We start from the raw sequence: 11,727 nt of genomic DNA, 5'->3' as shown, positions 1-11,727 counted from the left end.
ACCGGACTTACCCAATAATTATGGAATGGCTTTTGGTCGCTTATCAAGCTTATTGAAGCGTATGGATCAAGGCACGTTGTTATCATACGATGATACGTTTAAACAACAATTAGATAAGGGTATAATAGAAGTTGTACTTGCTTCAAGAACGTCAACGGATAACGTAGTTCACTACCTACCCTTCCATGGAGTAAGCCATCGAGGGAAACCTATGAGAATAGTTTATGATGCTAGCTCCAAGAGCAGCAAAGACACCAAGAGTCTGAACGAATGTTTATACAGAGGACCACTCATGTTAGAAGACCTCACAGGTTTACTCATAAAATTTAGAACTCATCAGATAGGACTAACCTCAGATATTGAAAAGGCGTTCTTACAGATGGCGTTACACGAAAAGGATCGTGACGTAACCAGGTTCCTGTGGCTCAAAGATACCTCTAAACCGATATCTCAAGACAACCTATTACACCTTAGGTTTTGTAGAGTTCCATTTGGCGTCATTTCGTCACCGTTTTTGCTTAATGCAACAATCAAACACCACCTGTCTAGTGCGGAACATCAACAAGTCAGACTAAAAGCAAATGACATATATGTGGACAACTTTGTTTCGGGTTCCAGCACTACAGATGAAGCGATGGAGCTCTACAGAAATCTAAAAGGATCTTTTCAAGATATTTCAATGTCACTCAGGGATTGGAGCTCAAATTCTCGAGAATTTATGAAGAAAGTTTCTGATACATGTAAAGAAGATAAAGTAAAGGTACTTGGTTTAGAATGGGACATTAAGAAAGATACTCTTCAGTTGAAACCTAACTTGCAAGAGGAAGCAGTCACAAAAAGAGGAATACTGAAGACTATTGCATCAATCTATGATCCATGTGGTTATGCTGTGCCCTATACTCTATCATCTAAACTCTTTCTACAAGGACTTTGGAAGGCTGGAGTGTCGTGGGACTCGCCATTGTCAAGCGAACTAACAGAAGAGTGGAACGTCATCAGACAGAACTTAGAAGCCATTAGGGAAGTGTCAGTGAACAGATGCTACATGAAGACACCAGTGGGAAAAGGCTACCAACTACACTGTTTCACTGACGCCTCCCTACAGGCTTATGCAGCATCAGTCTTTTTAGTTTGCGGCTCGGGGAAAAGCTTCATCATTGGTAAATCCCGTTTAATACCAAGTAAAGATCAGGAGAGTCTCAAGATACCCCGTCTTGAACTATTAGGAGTACTGATTGGCAGTAGATTGATAAAGTTCGTTCTTAAATTCTTCCAGCAGAAGATAGCAAGGCAAGTCTTATGGACCGACAGCCAGATAGTCATAGAATGGTGTAAATCTGACAAACTATTACCACCTTTCGTTGCCAGGAGGATAGAAGAGATCAGAACAAATAAAGATCTGGAAATCAGATACCTTCCAACAGACCTAAATCCAGCAGACGTAGGCACCAGACCCACCTGTTCGAGAGAGGACGGGGAGAAATGGCTGAGTGGTCCACAATTTATAGTAGAAGATCCGAAGACGTGGCCAACTACATCCGGCAGTGGACCCACCAGTTCTCTCTTGACTGGGGAGGGTCTTGGGATCCAAGAAGATGAAGAACTGATGGAAATAGATGATCCAGATATACCTAATGTTAACCCGGTGGAAACGGAAGATGGCACAACTGCAAAAGAGATAATAAATCAAGAGAATGGTCAGATGCCAGACAATAAGTTTCAAAAATTGAAAGAAATTCAATCAGAGTATTTTCCTCTAGAAGTAGAGGGAAAAGTAACTAGTTTAAGTTTGAATTTAGGCATATTTAAAGATATAGATGAGTTACTGAGGTGCAAAGGTCGTATGAAACACACAAACTGGTCATTTGACAAACGCTATCCTATACTTATTCCAAAAAATTCAGATTTCACCAACGAAATTATAATAAAGACTCATCAAGAAAATAAACATGTTGGAGTGAGTCACACGTTAGACAAGATAAGGGAAACATACTGGATTCCACAAGGAAGAAGCCAAGTTCAAAGGATCCTGAAGAAATGCCCTGAATGTATGAGACATGACGGAGGGCCATATAGACTACCGGAAACTCCTGCTTTACCGAAAGAGAGAGTCAACTATAGTTCTCCATTTACATACGTTGGTACCGACTACCTGGGACCACTTCTAGTTAACAATGGGAATGGCAATTGCAAAAGGTGGATTAGCCTATATACATGTTTGGCTGTAAGAGCCATTCACCTAGAAGTTGTAAAGGACCTAACAGCGGAAGAAGGTTTATTGGCCTTACGCAGGATGATTTCAGCAAGAGGCGTGCCTATCTTGATAACCTCTGACAACGCAGCTCACTTTAAGTTACTCTCGGAGATTCTTCAGAATCCATACGGCGTAGATAAAGAAATAAAATGGAAATTTATACCACAGTTAGCACCATGGCATGGAGGATTCTACGAGAGATTAGTCGGATTGGTTAAGAACTGTATGAAGAAAACTTTACAGAAACATTTATTGAATGACAGCCAGCTGGTTACAGTGGTTAAAGAAATAGAAGCGGTTCTTAACACAAGACCTTTAACTTACGTGGACTCGGAGCCTGATCATGTATTAAAACCTTCAGATTTTCTTACCATGGGAAAATGTATCATTATGGAAACGTCAGGAAAGGATCCTACTACGTCACAAGGAACGGTGACTAAAGACAATTTAATTAAAGGTTGGAAGAAAGCACAGTTAATTCTAAGAGAATTTAAAGAGATGTTCGAGAACCGGTATCTCCTAAATTTGAGAGAAAGATATTCCCACCATCCTAAAGAACCTAGGGTAATATCCAAGTTGGCTCCAAAGATAGGTCAAATCGTGCAGATCAAAGGTGACACGAAGAACAGAGTCAATTGGAAAGTTGGGAAAATAGTATCTTTAAGAAAAGGCGCCGACGGTTTATGTAGGGTTGCCACGGTACGAGTAGGAGATACAGAGTATACAAGATCTATCGCGCATCTCTACCCGTTAGAGATCGAAGATGGAGAAGAACAGTGTAAACAAACATCATCTTACGACGAAAGCGCAGAAGAACCTCTGCAACTTCCTAATCTACCCCGTTCGTCACGCAGAGATGACATGACGGTGGATTCCGTCAACGATGTTGCCGAATCCGAGTCTCTTTCTGAGCAAAGATGCACGCAAGCAGTCAGAGATAAGCCAGAAGAAGAAGTACAACCTTATGCCTCGCCAGTAGAGGGAAGGAGTTCCTCTCAACGAATCCTAGAGCCTATGTATAGTGAGTCAAACGAGCCTAAGCCTAAGTCTATGTCCGAACCAGAACCGTTCGCGGTCGTCGACCTCGAATCTTACGAGCACACTAAGCCAGAATCACACAACCTGGAGGAGGTTACGCTAGGCAACGAGTCAAGACCTAAGAGAGCCGCAGCTCTTCGAGCCCTTGAGAAGATCAAAGAATGGACCAGCAATCTAGTCGCCCTATTCCTGCCTGTGTTGGGGAGTGTCGCGACGGACGCGAAAATCCGATGCCACAATACTAATTCACCTGCGGCAACACCGAACAGCGCCCTCTATGTGGAACTGTGGTAAGTTAACCAACGTAGTAAGTTGGTGAAGCTAGATTCAATATGGCGCGAAACGCGCTAGTTCTATAAAATGTGATATAAAGTGAGGAAGCCTACAGCTGTCCGGAATCATCTAAAGCTAAGTATTTTATTTACTTGGTGAAAGCTCGCAGTAGTGGTATGGTTTCTCTGTGCGATTATCTCCTTTATTCCTTTCTGGTTCGAGCTTGCCACGTGACCTTGACGTGGAAGCTATTGGGAGCCCATCTTAGGTAAGGCGGACTAGGGACTTATGATTGTGTAGGAGTCTGCGGCTTCGGCCGCAGATCCTCCTATATCAATGTGTAAGAGAATGGCAGGTTTAGCTGCTAGATGCTCCCCGTAAGGGGGGCGGCTACTATAGAGAAAGGCGTTAGGAGTTCTGTGGCTTCGGCTGCTAGGTTCTCCTTTATCCCCGTGTAGGAGTAAGGTGGCTCCGGCCGCTAGTTACTCCTTTATCAGCACGCAAGGGGCAGCTTCGGCTGTGGTACGCCCCCTTGAAACCAGAGAAAGGCGTTAGGAGTTCTGTGGCTTCGGCTGCTAGGTTCTCCTTTATCCCCGTGTAGGAGTAAGGTGGCTTCGGCCGCTAGTTACTCCTTTATCAGCACGCAAGGGGCAGCTTCGGCTGCGGTACGCCCCCTTGACTATACAGCTACTTAGGTAGTTGGCTTTGTGTAACCTACATCCGGCCGGGTAAGATGGGGCTCACTAGTAAGATATATAGATTTATGTGTGGAGGTTAATGGTTTGGAGAATACCATGTTCATAGAGCAATTTTACCCACAGATCTCGGGTGTCATACATTCAGCCGCCTTAAGATAAGCGAAGCAGATTAAGGCTCCTCTGGCCCAGGAGTTGAGGTGCAGAGAGAGTGAGGATGAAGAGTCCCTTATGGGATATGAAGGTATGTATGCGATGCATTCTATACCCCAATAGATCCCCCTAATATAACATATATATAAGTTGCCGCCTTTCCCCTCTTTACGGTCTCATTTATATACCGTAGGCGGCTAGGGGAGAGGCGGCCACACCAACGTCCCAAAATGAGAAAGTACACATTATTATGATACAAGAGTATTCCAGGCGAATTGTGCGCGCGAGTTAAAAGTTAAAAGCGAGCGCGCAACAACAAATCCTGTGTGCCGTTTTCGATCTTAATGCTCTAAGCTTATCATGAAGATGCCCGTAGGTACAAAGATACGTGTACATTTTTCGCCTTATTACAAAGGTTACAGTAGGGTTGACTTCGACTGTACACTTGTGGGAAAAAATCAAAAGTTTAAAAATCCCCAAACCGTATTAGGTCGCAAACCTTTTTGTACAGTGGAACAATCTACAGAAGTGGATAGGACCATGGAATCGAACAAAGAGTAGTATAATATATAGGACAACCGTAGACCTGCGAAGCGGACTGCAATGTAGGAGTGTGAAGGGGGGGCTTTAGCTTGGTCTGAGTCTGACTAAATCATGACTAAATATATTGAATCAACGGCAACGGCTTCTTCCGTTTACAATAATACAAAACAATAATCTTGATAATCATTCTGTACTGCGATACGGCGTTATTCATAGTTCCTCAAACAACTTTTGCCTTGTCTATGACAGCGTCAAAAAAAGCAAATGGCAAATTTGAAGTTGCAAATGCGCACTGTGTTGTGACGATCATTATCATTTTTTGTAATAATCTATTCATCTAATTCAGTGCATCTTTAATTTTAATTTAATACATTCCCAACGTAAGTACTGGTTGCACGCTATATTAATAATGGTTGCACGCGTATAGCGTTCATATTGGCACCTTATTTCGATATAAATTAATAGTTGAGGTTAGGTAGGATTTTTTCATAATAGGTTTTTTCGACATTAAAATGCACTTGTTCAGAGCTGAGAACTAGAAGAATAGTTCTTTGTTTAAAGCCGAGTGCGATATAGAAGTTTATGACGTATTTTTTACTAAGAGTGGATGATTGACCACTACATTTAAAAATACTTTCATACAAGTTGTAGGAAATAAAGTTTACTAGATAATATCTCTAGGCTATTTATCTTAATGAAAACCAATGTTTAGGATGAGATTTTGGTAAGTGTGTGACTTTGTCTAGTGCCCGCGTAATATGCTATTTTACACCGGTTCTTACAACTTGTCTTCATATATCTTTTTAATTTAGCTTTCCCACATAAATGCGTTTCTGACGTGTGCTCTTTCGAAATTTAAGCATGTTTTACTGCAGTATAAGACTCACGGAAGTGTCCATTAGAATCACGTTTTTATACAGTAACTGCTTTTTTGCCAGATGACAACACATTTTGTCAGATGCAGATGACCGATTAGCACTTTTTAGCAAGGTTGTAGTGAAAATCATCTAAATTACCATCAAGGCTACAGGAAGGTCAGACACAAAACTAATTGTGGCATTCATACATTTTACTTTCAGTGTTAAAGACTAGCCTTTTAATTTAATTATTTTACTAATAGTTCTAGATTTTGCAATGTTATGCATATGATGTGGTATTGTTTTCAAAAACTATATTATGCAGTTAAATTTTAGTTTTGTTTTCAGTTTTATTTTAGCTTTACCCATTAGACATTTTAAGTTTAAAACACATTTAATATGGATTGTGAAGATGTATGTTTAACATACATATTTTTATCTTACAGTGCTCATTAGTAAAAAAAAAAAACTTCTTAATAATTTTGTTTGTTCTACTTGTAATTCTATGCCTTTAAAGAGATGTGATTTATTTCAGAATATTTCATACACATTGAAATTCCATTCACTCTTTCAGTAAAACTGTGAAAACAGACTGCTCAGTTTAATCATTGGGTGTGTAGCCAACTTAATACATTAACTGACAAGAACATATATGTGTGTTCATTTTGTACTGGAAACAGGGCACCGGGTACCGGAAGTGTTAATAAAAGAAACATGTATGATTAACCCTTTGAAAGCTTTACATTATAAACAAACTGACATACCAAGGTCTGAGCAAGCTAATGTAAATCTTACTTGAAAGTGTGAAAACTACATTTCATGGTGCAGGACATGGCTAGTAACAATGACTGTTCTTGACATTTAAAAGGTTAATAACAAAGACTTGGTTTCGTTACAGATGTCTGGTCGTGAAGGTGGTAAGAAGAAGCCGCTGAAGGCTCCTAAAAAGGAGTCCAAGGAGCTGGACGAGGATGACCTGGCCCACAAGGCCAAGCTCAAGGAACAGCAGAAGGCTCTGGCGGTTAGTGCCCAATCCTAGATTAATAAAAATTTTTACAAGCTTTTATTTAACTTGCCCTGTTAGTCAAACACATGTGTGGGTCAAATCTTAGAAGCAAAATTTTACCCACTTCCCGATTTCCAATTGAGCTGAAATTTTCATACATATGTACATTAGATGGCAATGTAATATTATGGAGCTGATCAGATGATGGAGACAGGAGGTGGCCATGGGAACTCTTTGATAAAACAATGCAAACTAATTGTGTTTGGGGTTGTTAGAATTGTCTCAATGAGTATTAGTTGCCAGTGGAAAGGGCTTGTGCACAAATCACGTGAGGTTTTTTCGGCTATTTTTGACCCCTCCTCCCCCTTGGTGAGGTTCTTGGCGAACCCCCCCCCTCCGCCACATAACCTCACGTGTATTTATTTTTTATTTTTTCATTCGACCTTATTTTAAGATAAAAAGTATTGTATAGAATAAATCTTGTTTAGACTCGCTATTTTGAAGTGCCAAGTGAAGATTTATGTTTAATAAAACGGAGAAAAAGTATGTGGTAGATATTTTTTCTTACTTTCGTTCACTATAGAAAAATACACGTGAGGTTTTCTTATACCCCCCCCTCCCCCAACGTGATCTGTCGTGATTTTTTTCGTGACCCCCCTCCCCCCCTATCGAACCTCGCGTGATTTGTGTACAAGCCCAAAGAAAAGTATGGTCAGCAAAAAACATCAGAACATACAACAATTGTCTCTTAAAAAAATGGTAACATTAATTAAATAAATATATTTTTTACTATTACAGGATGCGAAAGCAAAGGCAACACAAAAAGGTCCCCTCGCACAAGGTGGAATAAAGAAATCTGGCAAAAAGTGACACAACTCTATGATGATCTACTGTTTAAGTTATAGGCTGTAATAAATTCTTTTGTAAGAACTATTAAAGATCTTCCGTATATCATCGATTAAAAATGTATGCATTTTAAACCTTTTGCTACATTATTCTGGACGTAATGTACGGGCTACACTATTTTTCTTTTTGTGTATCTTGTCTGGCAGTATAGTGTTTTCATTTTCACACATTGACATTTACTTACTTAAAAGTATTTTTTCTTGTGTATACACAATAGGCAGTTTACATTGCAAAAAAAACATTTTTTATAATTAAAAATGAACATTGCTCCAAAATGGTTGAAAATGGTAATTTCCTCATGTTACATTTGCATTTAAAACGTAATAAACTTGTGAATACCGATACATTTCTTTTTATTACTGCCCATGATTTGTATAGTTATAGCAAGCTTTTGTTTTTGGCTGTTTGACGGCTGTCTATGGTTTGACATTGACAGATCGCATTTAAAAAGAAAAAACCGCGCTAAAAGCCAAGCCACATGTCTGTGCTAAACGCATTTCTTGCTTGTAAAACTACTCATTATTTTAATTTACCAGTGCAGTGAATCGTTGGCATTGTTGCTTCTCAAATTTATCTTCTTTGAAAGGTGCGTATGCGTACTACAAGTAGTTATTAATGTTTATTTAAGTTAACCATCAGTTTTAGATATTCATAACAATACCTAGGTACCTAACCTAGGTATTGTTATTGATTAGTATGAGTTAAAATTAAAACTTACTACCTACTATAAAAATTAAATTTGACGCTCTGGCTGAATTTATCTAATAAATTTTGTGTTTGCTATTATACATCACACACACACAACAATTATATGTATAATTAACAAACGGATATTAACTAAATCACTTTATATTTACGTTATAAGAAATGGCTATTCTAAATATTTTAACTTTCCTTGCTTATAGTCAATAGTAAAGCCGAACATAGATCAAGATATTTTGGCGCCCTAATATTCTACCGTATGAACTGTTCTACTGACTTGATTGTATTGTTACAGTCGGTGCCCTAACTCTTTAGTAACAAGAATTTGTTCAACAATCATCATAATTAAGTTAAATAGGATATTTAATGAATGATTTATTGTAGTTTCCCTCTAGGGTTCAGTAGCCTTTTAAGGGCATTGGCAGGTTGGCTCTACGTTATCCTGAAAATCGTCTATTTTAGGAGTGATTTATGAATCTTACCAGATCATACATTACCTTTTTGTTACAAATAGCTGAAAACAAAACTAAAAGTATTTTTCATAAACCCCTAATTAAAATTAAATAAGGCTAACCAAACCATTTTTTTTAACTTAGATTTTTACTGTAGGACTTAGTCGATTTGTGTAAGAATATTCAATGGCGTTAATCTGGTACCTATTCACATTTGTTTAAAAAAGAACACAAATAGACGCAATAATCCGATCGTTGCATTTATCCCCGTTGACCTTATGTTTTATAGTTTTAGGTCATTATATTGAGTTGGTTATACGGGCAGGAGCTAAAATGGACGACATGACTGATTTCGAGGAGCTGATAGACCTAAACATATATTTTCTTAATGCTTCACAAAAAAGCACACAAGAACCTTTAAATGAAGTCCTAGACAAAATGTGTGAAGCTCTGGACGAAAGTAATTTAGCAATGGACAATAATATATTTAGTAATGGAATAAGTAACAATCCGAAAGATCCACACGAAAACGTGACTGATGTAAACGAACGCGAAAGTATTTCAGTACCTGGATGCCTAGACAATGATAGTGTAGATATAGAAAATAAGGATAAAATAAATTATTCTAGTATTATTAACACCTATGACCAAAAAAATGATAATGGGACTAACGAAAGACTTACAAATGGCGTTATAGAAGAATTTGAAAGTATTTTAGCAGCTAAATGCTTGGAAAGCGATTACGAGAACAATAAAACAAATGAAATTATCACAAATAATGAAAACGAGATTGACGAAATAGTTGCAAAAGAAGACGTAATCGATTTGGATGAATTTGAAGACATTTTAGCATATAATTACTTTGGTAATTATTGTATAGATGAAAATGAAACAAACGACATTGGTGATACAAATCCGCGTGAAGATAAAAACAAGTTTGGACAAATAGTTTCAAATGATGATTTAGATGAACTTAAAGTAATTTTAGCAACTGAATACTTAGAAAACAGTAATTTAGAAGACGAAGTAGATAAAATTGGCAATAACAATATGACAAACGATGAAGTAATTGATTTAGACGTATTTACCAGTCAAAATCTATATCCCGTTAAAGATTGCACTGGAGCTGAAATGTGTAACAGTAACACTACTCAACAGAAATATGAGATTAATATTGTACCATATGAAGTCCCAGTAGAGTTAGACGTCGAATCTAACGTCAAATTAGAATGTGCAGAAATATGTCAAGAAAAATATATAAATTCTGATTGTGACGATGGTTACGATTCGTCAGATTTCGAATTTATAACAGAAAATGAAGCGTCAAAAGCGGGATTAATCACCAAATTGAATAAAATTACTATCGACGAAAATAAATATATACAAAATAGCGCAGTAAAGTTAGGTATAAGCATTTCAAAAATACCCAACGATAACATTGGTATATCAAATTCTCTCATAAATGAGGCAAGTCCATTAGATTACGTAAAATATAGCAAATATCGATACCAACGTTGCTACGCGCAGCACAGTTCTGAACAGCACGTCATACCCGAAGGTGAGCGGTATTTGGACATGTTCAGGGGTCAATATGCCCCCTTAGTACTAAATAATCTGTATAGTATGGGGAATAAGAAATGTGTGCCTTCTGGACTTATGACTGCTAGGACTGAAGACCCAGGTGCAGACCTGTTGTATCGCGACCCGGAAAACGATGAAAATTATAAAAAATGTAAGTAGATTTTAAAGCAAGAGATCCTCTTGCTCAAACTGTAACAGCAAACACTAGTTATTTTAGGTATTGTAAGTACTTATTATTTGTTAGGTATTAATTCTTCTACGTAGTTATTTGTGCAATCGAAGTTTTTAGCGAGCTACCGAAAGATTCTGCGTAAGCGTAGGACAGTAATTTTGCTTTATGCGTTGAGCGTAGCGAGGGATCAAAACCTACTGCTGGTCCTAATAGTTATTCGTTTTAAACGAATAAGAATCGTTTTACAAGGGAGCAAAGTTGTTTTTTAAGAGGGAAGTATACCACGTGAACAAAAAGATAAAAAGTTTTCCACTTCGAAATATTTTCCATTCCACATGATTTTTTAGTATGTTTGTGACAAAATGGAAAACTAGGTTTATAAGTTTTCCTTTTTTTTTCAAATTTTGCAAAAAACAATTTTTTTTTAGCGAAACCTAATATGCTGTATGCTATAGCGATCGACAGCAAAATCAAAGTCATTTGTTAAGATTTAGTTAGTGGAAACAGTTTTCTCCCGGAATGGAATTTCATATAAAAATTACCGTTATTTCGTTTCGATTCAAAAAGCTATTCTTCCCTCTTAACCGCTCGTGCTAATATTGATAGCAAGCGAAAGATTAGGTTCGAGAAGTGGACTGTTGAGCATTGCGAGGGTTTCAAGGCACGAGGGTTAAACAAACTTTGCCTCCAAGTGAAACACAAACATTTTCACCACACCCAACGCGAGGAATACCAAAAAATCGAACCAAATCAAATCCAAATAAACATATTTAAAAATGTATAGTAAAGTAATAAAAAGTCAATTCTTCCAACTAACATAAGTAAACAACTTAAAATTTGTATCTCTCATTAGTTTTTGAACAATCAAGAGGGCCTTTACCAGTTGGTGTGGTGAAAAACTTTATTCTGGTGAGGCACCTGACACCTTTCAACCCTTGATGAAACCCATTATGTTTTAGATAAGGGCGACGCCGATGAATGCCTCAAAAAGATCCTTGCCACCTATCCCGAACTGAACAAAAGGAAGAAACGTAGACTTACTTTGAAACGGTGTTGTAATTTGTATTAAATATAATTTTATTGCGTGAACTAGCT

At 37.8% G+C, this 11,727-nt stretch overlaps 3 protein-coding genes across 3 annotated transcripts; all 3 read left to right on the top strand.

Moving 5' to 3' along the window:
* The first annotated feature begins 18 nt into the window (after positions 1 to 18).
* LOC133532063 (uncharacterized) lies at positions 19 to 4,614 on the top strand. Its single transcript, XM_061870552.1, has 2 exons — positions 19 to 3,582; positions 4,387 to 4,614. Coding segments are annotated over exons 1-2 (3,558 nt in total). The 5' UTR covers positions 19 to 25; the 3' UTR covers positions 4,388 to 4,614.
* A 547-nt stretch (positions 4,615 to 5,161) lies between these two features.
* LOC133532167 (translation machinery-associated protein 7 homolog) lies at positions 5,162 to 8,067 on the top strand. Its single transcript, XM_061870717.1, has 3 exons — positions 5,162 to 5,336; positions 6,712 to 6,834; positions 7,618 to 8,067. Exons 2-3 carry the CDS (start codon positions 6,712 to 6,714, stop codon positions 7,687 to 7,689), a joined length of 195 nt encoding a protein of 64 aa, XP_061726701.1. The 5' UTR covers positions 5,162 to 5,336; the 3' UTR covers positions 7,690 to 8,067.
* A 1,032-nt stretch (positions 8,068 to 9,099) lies between these two features.
* Positions 9,100 to 11,721, top strand: LOC133531995 (uncharacterized). Its single transcript, XM_061870467.1, has 2 exons — positions 9,100 to 10,611; positions 11,592 to 11,721. Exons 1-2 carry the CDS (start codon positions 9,213 to 9,215, stop codon positions 11,699 to 11,701), a joined length of 1,509 nt encoding a protein of 502 aa, XP_061726451.1. The 5' UTR covers positions 9,100 to 9,212; the 3' UTR covers positions 11,702 to 11,721.
* The last annotated feature ends 6 nt before the right edge of the window (positions 11,722 to 11,727 follow it).

Source organism: Cydia pomonella, chromosome 26 (assembly GCF_033807575.1).
Source record: "Cydia pomonella isolate Wapato2018A chromosome 26, ilCydPomo1, whole genome shotgun sequence".
NCBI classification, from domain to species: domain Eukaryota; kingdom Metazoa; phylum Arthropoda; class Insecta; order Lepidoptera; family Tortricidae; genus Cydia; species Cydia pomonella.
The sequence above is the reverse complement of the archived record's forward strand: the minus strand, read 5'-3'. Positions and strand labels throughout refer to the sequence as shown.